At 39.3% G+C, this 20,714-nt stretch overlaps 1 protein-coding gene across 1 annotated transcript; it reads left to right on the top strand.

Moving 5' to 3' along the window:
• The first annotated feature begins 7,991 nt into the window (after positions 1-7,991).
• Positions 7,992-19,428, top strand: PHAX (phosphorylated adaptor for RNA export). Its single transcript, XM_072859789.1, has 5 exons — positions 7,992-8,154; positions 10,133-10,752; positions 13,520-13,640; positions 15,566-15,649; positions 17,338-19,428. The coding sequence occupies exons 1-5, from the start codon at positions 8,050-8,052 to the stop codon at positions 17,605-17,607; spliced, it is 1,200 nt and encodes a 399-aa protein (XP_072715890.1). The 5' UTR covers positions 7,992-8,049; the 3' UTR covers positions 17,608-19,428.
• Positions 19,429-20,714: the final 1,286 nt, after the last annotated feature.

The raw sequence follows: 20,714 nt of genomic DNA, 5'->3' as shown, positions 1-20,714 counted from the left end.
ACAGAAGAAATACGGGGTTCAGTAAACTGACACAACATTTACACACTTTTTGCTGTACCTGTTTCCTGTTCACATTCTCTTTTGGGGTTCAGATGGTGACCTTCTGAAATTAGAGTAGCTGAAGATGGTTTCTGTGGCAAATTTCTGTCTCTCTCTCTCCTGGTGGAGACATCTATTTGTTAAACTGGAGCCTGCATTATGAAAGTTTTTGGTGATATTCTGGTGACGTTTTGGTGGCAGGTTATTGAGCACCCTGGGAATAAGTCACAACCCTTGAACTTGGAGGTCAATTTTCTAAGTTAGTCACAGAAAAAGAGGAATTGTTGGGTGGGCAAAGGAAAGCAGCCCTCGAAGTTCCACCTCAGAGTTCACTGAGGTCATTTGCTTGCTTTCATTAGTGATACAGTTTATCACACACACTCTTGGTAAACACAACTTCTATTTGATACGCTTAAGCTTCTTGCAAGGCAAAGCAACAGAAATAATGAAGAGTGAAATCAACTGCTGACTAAGTTCTGGTTTTGTGAAAGGGGGGAGGGAGGGGTTCAGCATATCCTGCAGAATAATTCAAAAAGCTAGGAGCGGTGCTAACACCCATAGTTTCATATGAATTATACTTCTCACTGGTCCAGTGTTTAATGTTAGTTGCTTTCTCCAAAGTGGATTCTGAATAGTTGAAAAATTCCAGTCATGTACTTCGTTTTAATTAGCTTTTCCAGTTCTGAAAACAACTGAGAAATAAAAGAAAACAGTTCCAAGGACAACCTTGAATAACTTCTTCAAGGACAAGTATATCCATAGATATACAAAGAAGAAAATGCATAAATAAGATACTGAGGCTGTGGACACTATCTGCCTCTTCAGTTTGTTCAAAGGTGGTGTGACAGTGTCTTAATCATCAGCCATTTCTGCATCTATTTTATCCCCTTACTAAAATAATGAGGCATTTGTACATAGTCTTTTATAAGACTGAATAGCGTCTGAGGTGGACAGTTCTGCTCCCCTCTGGAGTGTGGAAGCTCTGTGAGTTGCAAAGGCTTAGAGTTGGAGGCAATTACCTTTCAAGACGATAAATGCCATTCCTGAAGAGGCATCATAATCAAAACATTCCAGCAAAAGAGAAAAGGAAAAAAAAAAAGAAATTAGGTTAGCTACTCTCACTGTTGAAATCTATGTCAAAATTCCCACTGACTACAACAGAAACACAAATGGACCTTACAGAGCAGTCATTTCCCCTGAGAGCAGAAGATAATAAAGGTGAAACAACAGTGCTTGATAGGAAGCTTCAGAACTCTAGGAAATTGAAGAAAGGACAAGTTTAAATTGAATATACAGCTTGTTAATACTTGACTTTCTATGGTGCTTTTATTCACCAGTGTAAGTTCAAAGTATCCAACTTGTTGCTACGGAAAAAAAAAAAAAAATATATATATATATATATATATATATAAAAATCCTCCTTGGTTTTCAGTGAAAAAGCCAGGCCACACAGACACAGGCAAAATTAAAGTGATTCCTTACAGATAACATGCTTAAACATAGATAGCAAGATGCCTATTTAACATGAAGAGGAGACAATCATTTGCCTAGCTTGAAAAAATGGTTACTTGATATGGCACACTGGGTTTTTCTGAAGATTCTACATATGCTTCTGAACAATGGAAATCTAGCCTTACAAAAGCCAATGTGCTTCTGAAAATGGAAATCTAGCCCTACTGAAGCCAACAGGAAAAAAATACACCTATCTCTTCCAAGGGAAAGACAAGGAAGATGGAATTTAGGTGTGAATGCCTCCTAAAAAATAAGAGCTCTGGAGTAAAATAAAATGTGACCAAAACTGTATTTTCACTGTCAGTTTTTACATTTTCATTATGTAAACTAAACAACTGCCTATCCCTCCCAATCTTTTCACAATGTAATGAACACTGATATTTTAAAAGTCTTCTAAAAACAGTTTAAACAGCTACTTTTAAGACAGAAGTCCTTCTTTCTCCTGCTCATATATATGAGAACATACATACATATGTTCTCATACATAGGAGAACCAAACGCCATACTAGAGCAGGCTGACTTCTAACCAATATAGTGAAGAGTGGCTGTCTATGAAAGTGTTTAAGCACTGGATGGATAAAGAAAGCTTTCCTCGTCCTTTTCATAGAGTGTGATCTATGCTTAAATTCTGTGCTCAGATCCTTGCTCAGCCAAATGTATCTTTGAATTGATAATAAGGTATCTTTGAATTGGTAATAGCTTTTTGGCTGGTTTTTTTCCTGATGTTTTGAATCCCTTTTGAACTGATGTAAATAAATCCTCTGACATTCACAGCACCCTGTGATAAAGAATGGCAGTGTAGCTGTGGGTTGCCAGCACCACCTTTTCTTTGTTTTGAACCTGCCACACACTAGCCCCATCTTCCCTCTATAAGGTAAGATGGTGAACAAATGCCCCCAAAGCATCTTTCCCACTCCAATCACTGTTCTACAGATCTCTGTCATACCCTTATTCAGTCATCTTTAATTTATTTTTCCTAAAGGCTTTACACTGTTGTCACCCTTTACTCTATTTTTTCCTGCTCTTCTACATTTTGAAATGAGAGGAACCAAAGCAGTACTCAGTATTCGAACTGCAGATGCGTTATGGACTTATACAGTGCGAAAATTTTGTTTTCTGTGCTACATTCTTTTCCTAATAGTTCCTAACATTTCATTCATTTTTGAACTCCACCTGAGCACTGAACTGTGTTTTCATGGGACTAGCTATTATAATGATCATCTCAGCATCCACTGCTGTGTATGTCAAGTTGTGTGTGTCTCTTTTCCCATGTGCATCCCTCCTCATTTACCTACACTGAGCTTCCTGACCTGGTCCTTAAAACACGAGTCTTACGAGGAACTTTCACAGTTATTCACAACTAGTCCTTACCTCACTATTCCACACAGTTTAGTGTCATCTGCAAACTTTGTCACCTCTTCCAGTCTAAGATGAATGCTGTATCTAACATGGGAACTGAGCCTGTCATGATTCACCTTTTTCTTCAAATAGATTTATGCAAAATTTGAACAGTGGGACTGAAAACATGGTTCCAAGCTAACCACTTGAGCTGCTTTACATACTCCTGTATGTCTTGCTGAAGCAGAAGATCCTGGGGGAGAAGATGAAACCATTCTACTGACATTACTTTAGGAAATGGTGGTAGACTTGTCCTCCATATCAATTTTCACGACTACGTCTTCCAATTGCCTGAGTATCTCAGGGAATCACGTTGAGACAATGACTTCAAGGTGCCGCTGGTGTCCAGATTCAGCTGTCTGGGACTGAGCATGAGGCAACTGAGCTATCTACTCTGCTATTCCTGAAGGTGTCAAGCGCAATACTTCGTCTGGAAATCTTACACAGCTGAAGCCAGAGAGTTTTGTATTGATTAGCAGAATGTGTACTATTCCTTACACACTAGAAAATAGATCTGAATGATGACATAGATTTCTGGATGTTTTCAGTATATTATCTGTAGACTTTCTCTATGGGACCCAAGTGTTGTTCTGCTGATACGCTGGGTCCCTTTACGGAAAATTAATGAGGCCACGAAAATCAGCTTTAAAGTATACAGCATTTGCTGTATGTAGCTAGTGAGCAAAGGAAGAAATCCACATTTCCCCCCTCATAAATGCTACTGTCTTCCAGTTGAAACCACTTTCTGCTGATGAAAGCTAATTCATAGTGTCTCCTATATTCTTCAAATAATTTTTTCATTATCATTTAAAAATACATAGAAGTCAGACATATGTGCACACAGGCACAGAGAGGTATATATACCTATTTGAGAGGCTGGCTTTCAAACTACCTTATATACTGATAGATAATAGATTCAGTAAGATGAGGCATGATATCAATGAGAGTTTTAGTAACGGTAAGACATTTGCATACTGCTGCACCGTAAGGGAGTGATTCCCTTTCAACTTCATAAATCAACAAAGAAAACAAACCTGCTGCTGAGGTGAAGAAATGGTCATGAAAGCTTGAGAAGGTAATAGCAAAAGGACTGCTCCTAGATAGAGCTGATACACTTCACACTGCAACAGCCTTTGCAATAACCTGGAGCACTCTCTGAGGCCTGGTTATGAATATAGAGTCATGAGCATTAGAGAAATACTTTACTGCCAACTGTAGTATTGTTACGCAGACAACTGCGTGGAGTAGAGTGATTAGTCCTATGCTTTCCTGAAGTTTTTGTCATGCTGAGTATCTTTTGGATATACTCTTGCAATTCTGAAAGCCCTAACTTGCTTAGTACTTTGAAAGGGCAGCATAGTTCCACTATATGGATTTATTTGCTGTGTCACAGTCTGGACTGACAATCCCATGAATATCATCCTTTTGAAGCATTTCTCACTCACTGTTTGCTAGTTTCCTCAGAGAAGAATAGTCAAAGAAATTGTCTTCTATTAAACAGATGCACTGAACCAAGGTTTCTTTCATTTCAGATTTTACATTCCTGCATGCTATGTACTGTTCAAGGGCAAGGAATTGCAAGGTCTCAGCACCTTAGTGCTGAATTTTACTGAGTCACACCTGCACAGCTCCCTATCATTTGGAGAATATTGACAAGAATAACAACATATCCTGAGGCTTTTAAGTTTTCAAATGTGAGAGATCTATATTCTCTTAAGGTCAGCTAAAGTTAAGGATAGAAAGGAAAGTGCATGCATTTAAGGCTTTTTTGGTCTGACCTAACTGGTCCTGACCACATTCTTAATGATAACCTTTATCCTGGTGATAGGCAAAATGAACTGTTCACACCTGCTCACCAAATTTTCTAGTTTTAGAGAAAAATGCTACACAACACACAGTTTTAGAGAAAAAAGCTAAACAACAAACAAATACCACTCGAAATGCAAGAAGGCTCAGTGACGGGGTTGTCTTGGATCCCTGGGAAAGGGATGGTCTCTGGAGCCAGAACAAGAGCTCTGAAGAATGAAAAGCTCCATCCAAGTGCTGTGTGCTGAAAAAGAAAGGTAGGAATAAAAATGTTTTGAAGTCTCTGTGGCTGGAATTCAATGCAGATTTTTTTCTGGAGGAAATAACATTTTGAGCACTTTAGTAACTGGTCTACTCCATCACCTTTGCTGACATTACCTGCAGGATGAATGTGCACGCTACCAAAGGAGGTAGACCTGACTGCTTTTCTTTTCTCTCGGCTACTTGTGCCTGCACTGTCACTGTTGGGCAAACAGACCCAGGAAAATGACCTGGCTAAAGAGTAATCTCGTTTCTGGCTAAGCCAGTATTCAGCTGTATCATTTTCCTGATGTGATTCCTGTGTCACCTGCAACACAAAGTCTAATGCTATCTAAGCGAAGGCATGGAAATGCTTCTCCAGTTTGTCATGTTGGAGATTTGCACAACTTTTATGATACAATTAGCACATTGTGTGTTGTGTGGCGGGGTATGTCAGATGTTTCATGATACAATTCACACATGTTGTGTGACCTACATCATGTGTTGCGTGTTGTGTGACTGGATTCTTGTGCGGAACCCTTGTGTTTTACAGATACTTGATATATTCATATTGCATTGAATATTTGACCTCATTTCCTATTTCAAGAATAATTTGTCATTAATATATGCACAGATATTGTACTGCTGTTGATGGAGAAGAATTTAACTTGCAATCATTGTGGAATTTGAATAAGCTACACATTACTGTTAATTATAATTCCTTTCTAATTTGCATGAATTTTTACCTACGTCAAAAAGGGGCATCATACTAACTTTCTGTCCATCAGGCAGTAACCACTGGATTCTGTTTCCTGCATCAAAATTCTGTGAAGATTCTCTGAAGCTCTAAAAAACATCCCATCCCACACTGCCAGCTACTGAGCACTTCAAGTAACGTTAATCTGAACTTAATCTAGATTTAGAACAGTATGGCACAATGTGTATCATTTTTTATTTACTCAATAACAGCCTCTTATTTTCTTACCCTTCAAACCAAGGCGGGGGGGTACAATATACATACAGGCAGGAACTGTCAATGGCTTCTTAAGTCTTCCAGAAAATGGTATTTCTAGGTGAGTAACACATCTCACTTTGCAGGATTGAACCATTGCTTTTCTGCATGGTGCCAACAGCAATGGACCTAACGGTAGTCTGAGATGTCAGGTAACAGTAAAGACCATTCCTCTGGTTTAGTTGTTCTCATTAAGTAGGTCTGGGCAGCTCACTGCTTTGGGCGTTAATGAACAGATTTCTGCTTAGCTCTCCACTGCATGAGGAGCTTCAGTGCCTAACTCAAGATTTTCAAATTCCACCCAGAGACACAGTAAGCGTTTCTAAGCTGCACTGCACCCTGCCCCACCGCTTTGTGTACACAGCTGAAGGACTGTGTATATACTAAGTACCAAAGGAAACACATGAATTACTGAAGGAAGACAAGCTAAATTCATGTAGCTGGCATTGATCAGAGCTAAAACAACCAGAAGGACCTCCTTTGAACTCCTAACTGGTTGACCATTGACCATTACAGCCTATCATTGAAGCAAATGCTCATTTTCTCAAGTTCAGTTTGAAGGATGCCTACCAGTAATCTCTTAACACTTTTCATTTATGTAGCACACCAACTAGGAAAAACATCGGTTCTTAGACAAAATTTGGCAGCATGATTTCTTTCCCTTTATTGAAGAATCAGTATCCATGAAAATTTATGAAGAAATGATAATCAAACAAATTTTTTTTCCTGATATAAGTGAGCATAACACTTCATTGTCTCTGTAAGCAGAGATGTAATACTGTAAAACGTGCAGTGTATTTGAATTTCTACAGCTGCAAACCTGTCCTCAAAGGAAATTATCTAATCTACATCTGTTTATAGCAGCTGAGGATACTGGACATTTGGTCCATCTGTCCAACGCTATGCATATTCATTCACCACTTTCTCACTCACACCTCCACTATTTTATTCTTGTGGCACCAAATACCATCACATTTATAGGTCAATACTCACAGAAAGTAAGGAGACTTTAAACTCCATGATCAGACTTCCTTTAGTTGTTTAACACAGATTCTGAACAGCCCTAGAAATTATGGCAGGGCTTTTTTATCTTGTGCTTTATTCTAATCAGTCTTTTTTTTTTTTTTTTTTTTTTTTTTTGGGGGGGGGGGGAGTACTCCTTTCACTGATTTAATAGTTTGCCTGCCTGATTTGAACTGCATTGGACTGTTGTGATAAATAAAACCAGCTCCATTTCAGATTATCAATCCCTTAATCAAACCATTACCTAATATTCAGTGCCCTGTGTTAGATCCATAGACACACCCTCGGAGAGTGACGTTTTAGCTTTACAGTGCACAAATGATGGCTTGAGCCATACGTAAATTAAGACACAGGACTACACAGTAATTTAGGTTGAAATGGACCCTGGGGGGGGTCACTTAGTCCCTGCTGACTAGCAGGAAACACGTTTCTCCAGGCTTCTGGGGGTGGTCGAGTGACACTGTATAAGAAGTGCTTCCAGTATTTTTTAAGACTGCCCCAAGAATCTGGTGTAAAAATCAAAACGGGCCATCTTACTAACTCGCTAATACAACAGTTTGTTGTTGTGGTTGTTGTTGTTGCCCCTTGTGTTGAGCAGCCGCACGCCGCGGCCTGCGCCCACGGCGCTGGGCGGCCCCGCGGCCGCTGAGGCGACGGCTGCGCACGGCCCTGCCAGCCGCCCCGGGCACGCGGTAAAGCCGACCGAGGCGGATTTCCATCTAAACTTCTTTCTTTGTGCAGCACCCACCATTTCCACATGCAGCGACAAGACAACGCGCCGGGAGGGCGGCACGAAACGCTGCCGCAAGAGTACCGCCCGCCACGAACAACATGGCCGCAGGGCCCGCGGCACTGCCTCCCGCCCCTTCCCGCCCCTTCCCGCCCGTTCGCCGGCGTTCCCGACACGCACCGCGCCTCTCGTCATAGCTCCCCGCTCTCCCTATTGGTGAGAGGGAGTCGCGGCGCGCCGCGGCTGCGCGCGCCGCGCTCTGCTCCTCCCCGCCGGTCGCCGCGGCGAGATGGCGCTGGAGGCGCGGAGGATGGAGGGCGACGTGGAGGACGGCGAGCTCTCCGACTCGGACTCCGACATGCCCGGCGCCGGCTCCCCCGGGGAGCCGCAGCAGGTGAGGAAGGGGAGGTGGCAGGCGGCGAGGCCCGGGCTCCAGCCGGAGCCGTGCCACCCCTGGCGGCGGGCCCCGGAAGGCCCAGCCGGCAGAACGCACCGAGAGGGCCACAGGGGCCTTGCCGCTCCGGCCGCCGCCCGTGATGCCCCGCTCCAGAGGGCGGGAGGCGCTGGACGGGCCCGCTGGTGACCGGGTGCTCGGCGCCTGCGGGAGGGGTCGCCCCGGTACCGCCCGGGCGGATGGGTTAGGGGGCCTTTCCCCAGGGGTGGCAGCTTGCCCTGGGCCCGGGAAACGGCTTGTTCCTCCGGTGCCCGTTCATTTGGGAAAACCGTATGCTGTCGCGGGGCGCGGGAGGCTTTTGTTGTTGCTGGGCACTGGGTTCGGGGAGCAAAGGAGAGCGCTCGCCGGTAGCGTTGGTCGCTTCAAGAACAATAGAAACAAGCCGTTGTAAAAACGTATGAAAGCAATGAGCGGCGATTGCTGCTTTCCCTTGACTTTGCAACTCTTTTGCATCCGTGAATTGCTGAAGAGATGTTACTTATTTCCAAGTGTCTCATACGGTTTTCACGTTAGAGTGTGTTATGAAGATAATGAGGAGTTTATGGTGGTGTGTGGGCAGGAAAAGATTTCAAAATAAGATAAATCAGTGTATGACACTGTGTAAGGATTTTTATTTTCTTTAGTCACTTTGATTTATTTGCAATATAGTTCTGGGATGTGTAGCACAAAATAAATTATTACAGACGTGGGATTTTTTTATAATTTATGGAATTGTTAGTGTTTTGTGTTATGGAATACATTTGAAATTAAAGATTTGTATTTCATAACATGATAAGTTGAAGACTTCTCTTTTAGGTTTGCTAATAGGAGGAAGAAGAAATGGTGCCATAATGTTGGTGAAAGCAGTAAGGTTAAAGAAATAATTTTTATTTCACCTGAAATTGAAAGAAGAGGTCTTATTTTTAAAGATCATGGGATAGCCTATAACTTTATGATAGGAAATCAGTTAGGGAGAAACTGATTTCCTATCATAAAGTAAGGAAAATGCTTACCACAGATTAGCACAGACAGCGTGGCCAAAAGTTTCCAGCAATTGGAAATAAGAATTCTAGGTTATGTTACCCATGGTGCTTTTGTAGGTAATGCAGATTTGAGCAGGTTTGGCTTTCATATTTTAGTTTATCTGTCAGGGAAACAGTACTTCTTGAGTATTTTTTATAGCAATAGGACTTTTTTTGTAAAGTACGTTGAAATCTTTTGGGTTTTTGTCTGGATTAATAAGAAGCCATAGTAAGTCTGTGGTGTCTTGTTGGTTTAAAGAAAGAAAAACCCAGTTCTTCAGTAAGGTACTGCTGTCCCCAGCTGGTCATGTGCTGTCCTGATTGAACCAGAATCACAATACACTGTTAGCTTCTCAAAGTCTGAGCAGCATCCAAGTCTTGTGGGTTTGGTTTTGGGTTTTTTGGTCATTTTTTCTTCTCACTTGAATGTCTGGGAACACTACTGTGGTTGCAGATCACTAGTCTTGACCCCTTTCAGACTCCAGAGAGAATATTAATTTCTGTGCTGTTAAAAAATCTTTTGCTAAGTTGCTATGGTGGTTTGGGTTTTTTTTTAATCTTTCTTTGAACTGCTGTGCATGTTGTGTCTTTGTCCGATTTGGGAATTTTAATAGCTTTTCCAGTCTTGTAATAATTTTAGTTTCATTCAACAAAGATTACATTAAGTAGCTTAGTGACTCCTGATATGTGTTTTCTGTAGCAGCCATGCTGTCTTTCATATACAAGCATTCAAAATACAGAAGTTTCATAGGATGCTCCTGTTAACTGTAGTCTAAAAGATGCTCACAGAGGACTGCCCAAACAGTCACATGAGTCAGAATTAAGTTTACTAGCTAATCAAATCTTTGGCATGACTTGATAGCTCTTTTAATTTACAAGAGTAATTAAATTAACAAACATTTGCTTTTTCATTTCAGAAATCCCACGACGGCAATGATTCAGGCAGACTGTTCCACAGCAGCATTTCATCATGTGCACCAAGTGTTCCTTATCGGACAACCAAAAGTGTGGATTCAAGTGACGAAAGCTTTTCTGAATCTGATGATGACAGTTGTCTGTGGAAACGAAAACGACAGAAATGTTTCAACTTTTCTCCTGCTAAATCTGAGCCTTTTCAGTTTAGCCAGAGCCACCAAAAACAAGCTGCTCTAGGTGGCAAGAAGGTCAACAACATTTGGGGTGTGGTGCTCCAGGAGCAGAATCAGGATGCGGTGGCTACTGAACTTGGGATTCTAGGCATGGATGGTAGTATTGACAGAAGCAGGCAGTCTGAAACTTACAATTATTTATTGGCTAAAAAGCTGATGAAGGAAGCTCAGCAAAAGGAGGCAGAGACTTTAGATAAAGAACTGGATGAATACATGCATGATGACAAGAAAACATTGCCAGCAGAAGAAGAAAATGGGCAAGGCTTTCTCAAACGGAAGCGGCCTGTAAAAGATAGACTGGGTGAAAGACAAGAAATGAAATATAAAGGAAGGTATGAGATAACAGAAGAAGATTCAGAGGAAAAAGTGGCAGATGAAATTGCTTATCGGTGAGTTTAATAACAGTGTATCTTCACTTCCTTAAGTATTGGTAAACTCTTGATGGAGAACAAGGGGGAGTGGGGGGAGCTTTCTTACTGCTAGATATGTAAGATATAATACCAGATTACAAAAAGCTTGAGTGCCTTGTGCGTATTTCCAATATCCTAGGATTAAAATGCAGCATTGTGGCTGGTATCTTGTAGAAGCATGCAGTAATACTGTCTAATTATTTTTTTTTTAAAGATCCACCAGAATGGTTTGTTATTTGAGAACAATGGCAAGGAAAAATATTGTTTCTCATCACATGGATAGTAGTGGCTTTTTTAGGAAATACCCCATGAGTAAAGATGCGTGTTTGGAGCTGGACACCAAGGAACGCCTGCTGTGGTCACCATGAAAATCTGGCCAAGTTACAAATCTTTGAAAGTGTAGATGACTCAGACTGTGTAGTGTTTTGGAGGGCACAGCTTCTGAAATACACATTCTTTACATGGAACATACTTGTCTGAGGAAAATGTTTTGCTGCCCTTGCTGCGCAAAAGTTAGACACCAGCACTGAAATCAAGCCTTGCCTCTGTGTTGTGAAACTGAGCTGCAGTTCTGTGTTAATTTATGAAAGCCAGTGTTGGGGTTATCAAGTTCCAGCTGTATGCACACTTACCACCATCCAGTTCTTTTCACAGTCCTGCTATTTAGTTATTGTACGCTGAGCTGAGTCAGAAAACTTATCTGTCCAAAAGCCTGTTACTCTTTTGAAGAGTTAGTTTGCAGACAGATTTGTTTCCCGAACCAATTTGCTGCACAATTTCCTTTGAGCTGGCAGCACTGCACTGATGGTGTGAGGGAGGGCACATGACTGCAGTCATTCTTACTTAGATGGACTTAAACTGCCACAATCCTTTTTCAGTGGTTCAAGGGAAGAAAATGATGTTAAATAGAGAACAAGATTTACAAGATTTACTGACAGTTACCTTAACGTTTAAATAAAACCTGGGTTTATTGATCAGTGTTGATTTCTTACATGTGATACTTAGTATTGCCAGATGCTGAAATACAGCAATTAGACAATTATTAGTGCTTTTATCAGTCCTCAGTAGCTTCTCATTTATGAATTTGAAAACTTTGAGCATGTCTCTTGTAATAAACTTTTCTTTGTTATATTGATCTTCATCAAAATAGGGCAGAAGCCTCTTTTTCTAATTGTTTATAGTAGTAATGGTGCTGAACTGCATCAGTAGGATTGTGGTTCTACAGGTCACAGCACTGTTGTTTGATCTGTGCTGTGCCATGCTGTGCCTGAAATTCCTAACCTTTTGTTGTGCTGGCCCACACAGTGAACTGAAATCAAAGAGTTTTTCTGACCATCTTGTGCCATTTTTTGTCCTTTACCTCATTCAGTTCCTGTTGCAGTGCATAGCTGCTTGTTAAAGCACGCATACAGGAGGATTGTGCAGGGCCAGAATGAACTCTAGGTGGGGATTTGACTGTTTTAGCTGCCACTGCTACTAAGAGAAGGAATCCAGCTCTCTAAGGAATCCTGGTTATCTTAAAGTTCTCTGCATCTTTGAGAAACATTTTCATCTCTTCCAATAGTTCACAATTTAGAACTCAATCCTATAAATACTTAAGAAACCATTTACCTTCTGGTGCCTTATCATCCATTGAACTTGGTGAGATGAAACACAAAGTGTAAAGTTAAGCAGGTTGGTTAATCCTTTTCATGATTAGGACAATTGTTACTAAAATGTGAGTTTTAACATTTAATTTCAGGTAACTTCAGTCATACAATTGAAGCAGTTGAAGCTAGTCTGGTTGTTCTAAATAGTTGTTCACATCTGTGGTCAAACACCTTCTGTTATGCAGTCATTGTAATGTATGCAGCTTTATAGCATAGTAATGTCACTTGAGGCAATTGAGCCAGGCATTGATCTTCAGGAAATTTTGGTAATGATGGTGGTCTGTTGGTCCCCAAAGTGTAAAGCCACTGAGCTGTAGTGCTTGGGACTGTGCTCAGTGAGAAGCCTTCTCATTAAAAAAATGAGAATTCAGCGTATGAACTCTTGTTCTGGACAAGTGATACTGATTTGTGGGTTTACCATGTTTTCCAGTGGGACTACATACTTTAGCACAGTGAATTGATGCTGTATAACCCTCTCCCTTCATGCAGACTGACAATGCAAATTTCTGTATGAGGACATTGTTGCTAACAAAAGAATATAATTAACTTAGTAATATTGCAATAATTTTTTTCTTGTTTGCAGTTTATCAGTTATCATAGAATAGTCAACAGACTGATTTATTTTTTTATTGTGTAGGTTTGTCTGAATGGCACATGATACAGGGGAACTTCTACACTTACTGTTGTCTCCAGTTAATTGTTGATTTAACTGTAAAAGGTGCTGTAGTTTTAACTGTTAAATGCACAGCAGACTTTTATACTTTAATTTCAGAGATTTATACAGGTCTTTGCATTTTCTTATTTGGTTTAATCTTTCACACATCAATAGAAGAAAAATAATCTCTCAGTGCATTTGCATTGAAACAAATTTTTAAAATGCATGCTTTGAAAAAACTATCCCTCAGAAGCTCAGGATTTTGAAATCCGATTAAAGAAGTCATTGAAACACATTTAAATGTATAGACACATTTAAATGTATAATTTTAGCACAGTTTTATGTCCCACAGAATGAATTATTCATTATGGAAGTTCCATGGTCAATTTTACTCAAGAAATTATACTGACAATAAATGTGCCTTTTTCTTCCCTCCTCTCAGGCTTTGTGAGCCAAAGAAAGATTTAATTGCTCGAGTAGTGAAAATAATTGGGAAAAGAAAAGCTATCGAACTGCTTATGGAAACAGCTGAAGTGGAACAAAATGGTGGACTGTTCATAGTGGTAAGAAACATGTGATATTCTGGGTTTGTGGAGGGGACACACACAACTTTTTAGTTGCAGAATATTTATGTAGTACTATTGCACAGCTTTCACATTGGACGGGTTCTCCCAGAGTTTCATGGCCTTCCCTCACCATGGAAGTCACTTAATAAATACTAATGTAATCTTCCAGCAGGATTTGAGTAAACAATGAGATGAATGAACCTGGAAATTGCCCAACTTTTTGTACTGAGATTAGTATCTGATTTGCAGTGATAGCATTGTATCTGTTACTCTGCCTCCTCTTGAGATCTTTGCCTGGCAGAGCTAGAGTGAAGGATTCTGAAGCTTGAATAAAAGCTTGTAGGTGAATCCTCTGGCACATTGCTTCAGTAAGTCAGGTGGATGTTTGACAGCACTGACCTGTCTACTGGGTTAATCAGCATGCCATCAGAGGTTAACATACTCAGTAGTGAGCATTTCTAAAGTCACATTTGAAGAGTAACTTTCAAAAGGGAATCTGTTAGCTTTGTTAGAGAGCCATTGGCTTGGGTATCAGTAGAGCAAAACTGAGTACTGTTTTCTGTTACAAGTCATGGTAAAAATCCTGTACTTAATGGTTAGGTTATCAATTTCTCAGTACGCTTTTGTTTTTGTTAAATAATGAGCCTCAGTGCAGAAGTTCAGAAGACAAAAAAGTGGGAGGAAACTAGTAAGTACTTTCAGGCATTTGCTTATATTTACACCTTTTAAGTTCCCTCATTAGAAGTAGAGAGGAGAAAAAAAAACGGTGGTGACACCCCCTAACACAAAGAAAAAAACACCATCACCACCACCACCACCCCACTCCCCCGAAAAAAAAAAGCAACAACTTTCCAGCTAGTGACTTGTCTTAGAAGCAGTCTGTTGTCTCGAAGGATTAAAGTACTTATTAACAAGTATTTACCAAGGAGATGAAAGGACGCAGCTCCAGGTAGCACAGGTTCCTTTGGCTGCAGATCAGAGTATGCCATTTGAAAGGCAGATCATACTGTTTTTCTTAGTTGAGATTTTGTGCTGGTAGGATGATAAAAGTATGTGGTGTCTGCTGTTTCAAGAACATACTTAAAAATTGACCTTCTCTGTTCTTAGAACTTTTGGATTGTATTTTGCTTTGTTAGTTAGCAGAAAAGTATCACATTTAATACAATATCGGAGCACTGGAGTAACAGTTCAACTTTAAATACTGTGAATGGTAATTGAATAATAATATGATAACTAGTGCTTATAATTTACAGAGGTTTCAAAGCTGAGCCCATTTATACTTCAGTATGACATATTGCACCACTGCTGTTACAATGAAAACTGTTGAAGCATGGAACTAATATGTTATGGGGGGAAACTTTAAAGTACACATTGTGTTCATCTCTCTTAGGCAGAAATGGAAAATCCTGCAGATGTAGATAAGTTCTAGAATTGCTGTGCACAATTGGAAAAAAAAAAGAGATTACATCATTTTATGAAATTCATTTTTGACATTTTATTGGGCTTATGTGTTAGGAATGTTCTGAATATTTAACCTAGTTTATACGTTATTGCAGGTAGTTGTGAAAGTAGTTAGAATACTACTCGTGTTTTGTTTCTTCACTACCAAAATCAGATTTAGTATGTAGATGAACAGTTTGGTATTATCTTCTAAAGCATGTTTTTTGTAACCTCATAGTTTACCTGTCCAAATGAAGCAAGCTGGTTGTTGACCTTCTTATGACTAGTTCAATCACAAATAAAACATAGCCAGGGTTGTTTTCATGTGATACCTAACACAGCAGACCTTAATTTTTTTTATTCTGTCTCAGTACAAAGCATTGTCTTAGATGCTATTTTGATATCAATACTTACGTATTAGTTGCTATTACTTATTTTTATATCAACACTTGCTATTGCTAATTTATTCTTTCCCTATTAAGAACGGCACTAGGAGAAGAACACCAGGGGGCGTTTATTTAAACCTGCTGAAGAACACACCTAGCATCAAAGAAGAACAAATCAAGGTAAAATTGTCAAGACTCCAAATGATTGTCCAAAGTAAATTTTGGGTTTTTTTCTACTAGAAATGTTATGATTGAATCTCTCTCAACTTCTGGCAAGTTTAACTCTATATTCCAAAGAAACCAGCTTTTCACATACAAAATATAAGCAAAAGAAACACAAAAAAATTGATGAACTGCCATTCACACTAGACAGAGAGAACACCTTTTACATACTGCCAGTCACAAGAACCTGTTGAGGATGATGAGACTGTAGAGTCTAGAGAGATATACAAATTAAGGAAAAGCCAATGTTTATACCTTACAGCAATGTTACCTGTAGTAGTATTTCTCCCTTTGGAGCTCCGTGTTGTTGTGCATGGATTGAATGGTGTTCTCTTAATAGAATATTTTTTTGTCCTGTGTAGCTCCAGCTGTAGCACCAGGCAGTATTTCCCATTAAGTCAGATACTAGTCTGAACTTAGCCTGAATTCCTCACTGGCCTCATCACCAGATTAGTTTTGTCAGCTTGTAAATATTATTGTCTGTCCTTTTAGGGTATGAAATAGACTGAGATGGCATTTTCTTCATTCAGTTAAAACAACTTGGTTTTTTTCATGGTATTTGCCACTTTACTAAAGTTTTGTTTAAAGAAAGGCTCGTTTATTTACTTGTAGGTGGCTACCGCTCACTCTGTAAATCATCCTAGCATCTTGTACTGGGAATTGAGAAACAAATCAACATAAACTGTCATTGTCTGTTTTATGTTTGGTTTTTAAAAAAAAAAAAAAAAACAACAAGCAAAAAACAACCTTTCATAGCTTATAGTGGTCACAAAAAGTTGCACATTTGATCGCTTTACCCCATTGCAAAATAAAAAAAATTGCTTTCCTAGCCCTCTTCCATGTCCCTGTAATTGTGAATCTGACTCTTTTGCTGATACTGGCAAGTGTTTAGTGACATAGCAGTTTTCAGTCTACAAACTTGATTGATGGTATGAGACATAATTTGTCATACAAAGCTGTGGGAAAAGTATGTGTAATACTGTCATCATGGAGGTTGTCATGTATACTACTCTCACAGATTTGCATATCCTTAGCACTGGACTTACAGCTTTTGGGGAGAAAAAAAGCATTAATGTTTTCTGCATGCAATTTATGTGTTTTAAAAAATAAGAAGGGAAAGAAAGGCGTGTAGCAGCATTTAGCTCTACTACACGGTATTCTCCCCCTTGAAATATGGAGGAAACTTGTGTCATATTTTGCAGGAGAGAAGATGTTAATGAGGTTCACAAATCTTTGACAGTAAAGATCAGGAGACCTGGACTCAAATTTCAATTGTGGAGGAAAGGTCTCAAGTTGTCACAGACCTTTGGTCATATTTTCTCTACAGGTCCCTCTGTATGACAGCATGACCCTCTGCTCTACCACTCATTCCTCCCAGTTTTGTATCATCAGCAAACTTGGAATGAAAACTTAGTGATACTTATTTACATATACTTTGAGATTGTTGAGAAATTATGTAATAATTTTATTTATGGGGCATTTTGCTTAAGTGCAGTCTACCCTCACACTTCTGTCAATAATGTGTATCTTAGTTAAATATCATTCAACAGTATTTGTAATTAAAAAATTTTTTTTACTTCTTTATGTTTTCTTTAGGAAACACTAGTAAAATGAATATGCCAAACTTTTTTCTGTTTTCTTTCAAGGAGATATTCTATCTGGAAAACCAAAAGGAGTATGAAAACAAAAAAGCCGCTAAGAAGAGGAGAATACAAGTTCTAGGAAAGAAGATGAAAAAAGCCATTAAAGGGCTTAACCTGCAAGAATATGATGATGCATCTCGTGAGACTTTTGCTAGCGATACGAATGAGGCTCTGGCTTCCCTGGATGATCTACAGGAGGGGCATCATGAAGCAAAGATGGAACCTGAAGATATTATTGAAATTGATAATGCTCACGATTTGGAGATCTTCTAGTTACTAATGTTCTTGATAACAAAGTCTCTATAAATACTAAATATTCACTAAAAACTCATACTAAATGAGCCTTTCTTATAATCCCATGGCTTCTTGTTTTCATAAGCTGCAGAAACATGGGAAATATATGATGCTGAAGAACATGACATAATTCTTAGCTAAATTTAACAGCATGAAAGATGTTAATTGTCCTATTATTTGTTTGCTGCGTCCTCAAAAAATGTTAAGATTTTTCTAGATAACAGCTCTGCATTACCATGTTTGTTCCTTAGGAACTTTTTTTAGCCACATGTTAGGTTTAGGAATTAAGGCTATGTTTTAACGAAATACGTCATACTTAATTTGGTGAAGCTAACAAAGTCATCAAATGAGCAGTGCTCTTCATCACAGTTGAACAGAAAAAAACAGTATAAAGTTAGTCTTGATATAAAAGAATGTGTGTTCTTAATATGGCAGTGTGTTGACAAGAATAGCAGTGTTTATAGGATTAAGACCTGTAAAAAGATTGGTTTGTGAAATAAACTTAATTTTAATAGTCAATGACTTTTCAATAACAACCTTGTAAATAAGCACTGTTGAGCAATGTATGTTTTAAATTTCTGCAACAGTTTAATCCTTCATATTGTAATAGTGGCTTGAGCTTCCTACCTATTCTGTCTAGACTTTTTCCATGATTAGACACACACACAACTTATACAGATCTTTTTGTTTGAAAAGAAATATAACTGAATGCTTTTTGAGTAGTGAGATTTTACTAATCTGTGTTCCCCTGAAGGGTCTGTATGCTCTACATGCAGGTATAAACCCTTTACCTTGCAATTCTTGTTTCCATGCTTCTTCTCATGTGTGCGGTAGGATAATTTGTGGCTTGGAGATGTTCTGAAGTTTTTCTATGCTGACTCTTAAGAAAACAAGAGTATGCAAAAAATGATTTTTTACTTGATGCAGAAGGCTGTTGTGTAGTTTGTAAGTTCAGCTGAAGACAGCTTTAATGTTGAATGTTGTTTTTAATATAACCGAAGAACATGTGCAACACTGATATGTATGATGTCTAAAATACTTTGTCACTAATAAGTTGTGTTTTCTGTGACTAGACATTATTTTCCAGTATAAAATATTAATGAATGAATTAACTTTCAAACCCAACAACAGACTTCTGCACATAGATTTTGTTCACCTGGAGTGCTTGGATTTCAGAAGCAAAATGTATCACTAAAACACATAATGAAATTGAAATATTGAACAATTCAGTACTGTCAAGAGCTGGTATTTAAAGGACTACAGTATTTGAAGAAAGTTCTTAAACATATAGCACATTCCATTCTATGTTTTACTAAATTTAATTAGGGTTTTGACTTTTCTGCATTTTTCTTTTCATGTGCCAGAGCTCCCTATTGTTAAGAAGTTATTCATCAGATGTGAAGCATGCTTTTGCTGGTGGTAGTTGCTCTTGCTGAAATACCAAGGTTTTGATTTGTTCATTAACTTTCCTAAAAAACCTGTGATGATCAGAGTACTAAACTGGTAACTCGTGTAAGGGAAAGAGAATTTTGTACTGTTTAATTAGTTTAGGACTGTAGCATTTGAGCCTAGTTTTGGGAACTGCTTGGGAATGTCTTAACAATTTTCTGGATAGAATCAGCAAATTTTAATGGTGATTTAAGTAATTTTTTATTGTTATGTAATTTCCTGCTAATGAGCACTGTGTGTTTTTTAAATGTTAGTATTTTTCATGTTGATTTCCCGGGTAAGGGGTACTGAAACAATGTGTAAAGTCTTCTCTTTAACAAAAGGAAGATGATAAAGAGTGCTCATTCCTTCCTTCCAGTGTCTGACTAACTGGCCTTTGCTTATGTTCTGTTTTTTCTCTCTTTTCTATTTTCTTCGGTTTTCAACAGAGTCCTTTCGAAAGGAATCCTGTTCAGAACAATGAGCAACTAGTCTTCATTCCTGTTACACCAGCGATTTCTTTTTCTTTATCTTTGGTATCAAAAAGATCGTGTTAAGCACCAGTTTTTGTGCAGCACTGTAGTGGCTGCAGTCGAGCTTTGGTTTGTTAGCGGAGTTGCAGGGATGATCCTCCCCTCTCTGCAGCCTGGCACAGGCCCCTGCCCTCTTCTGTGGGATGTGTCTGCTTGTGCTGGTGAGTGGTGGTGGTGGCCTGGCAGTGGCTACATCACGAGTCCATGTGTGACAGAGTTTGGGGCTTGTGTCAGCAAGCCTTGGGTTGAGCATGGGCAGTGCTGGAGCTGAGGAGCCTGGGACTTTGGAGTCTGGTGCTGCAGTCACCACAGTTTCCAGAGGGACTGATGCAGACGTGCAAGCATGAGAAAGAACAGGCTGTGACATTTCTGCATATTGCTATAGATTTGGCTCTTTTCTCTGTATCTGACTGAGCTTGCTGGAAGGTGTTGAGAGGGATACAGTGGTGGTCACTTTCATCTTTCTCATCAAACAGCTTTTCATTCCTCCCTCTTAATTTTCTTCCCCTAAAACTACTGCAACAGTAGGAAGCATGGGTCAGGCTAGAGGTTTTCTCTCTCAACTCCCACGTATTCAACTTGTTTAGTCTGTCCTGAGCTGATAGTTGCAGAGATAGCAGCTCTGTCGTGCTTGTTCGTTGACTATGGCTTGCAACCAAACTGGATTCTGTGGGCTGTGTTTTGTCTGGGAACAGATATGCCTGGCTGTTTAGATTTTAGTAGCTGGTGTTTTAAAGACAAAAATGCAAATATAAGGGTTTGGTTTTGTCTTCTTAAGTTTCTCTCATGGGCAGATGTGATTGAGGCATCATCTGTAAAGATGCAAATGCATACTACCAGGGCAAATATCACCCTCCATCCCTTAAGCTATAGCAACCTCATAAGCCATCTCTGTCATGCCTGAAGCAGACAGTGAAAATGAGGGAAACATGCTCTGGTTTGAAAACACAAAGCTTGTTTGTAACCAAAGACATTTTTCTTCCTTATATTCCAAATTCAAATAAAACAATGCTTTTTGATATCACAGGGAAAATTAATTTATTAATTATTCAGTTTTATAGAGGATCATGAAAGCATCACTTTAAGTGTAATTACGATATTAGATTCTCCTTCCCCTTCCAAGTA

The sequence above is a fragment of the Ciconia boyciana genome, chromosome 4 (genome assembly GCF_034638445.1).
Source record: "Ciconia boyciana chromosome 4, ASM3463844v1, whole genome shotgun sequence".
In the NCBI taxonomy this organism is placed as follows: Eukaryota; Metazoa; Chordata; class Aves; order Ciconiiformes; family Ciconiidae; genus Ciconia; species Ciconia boyciana.
Note: the sequence above shows the minus strand (reverse complement) of the source record. Positions and strands in the feature narration are given on the sequence as shown.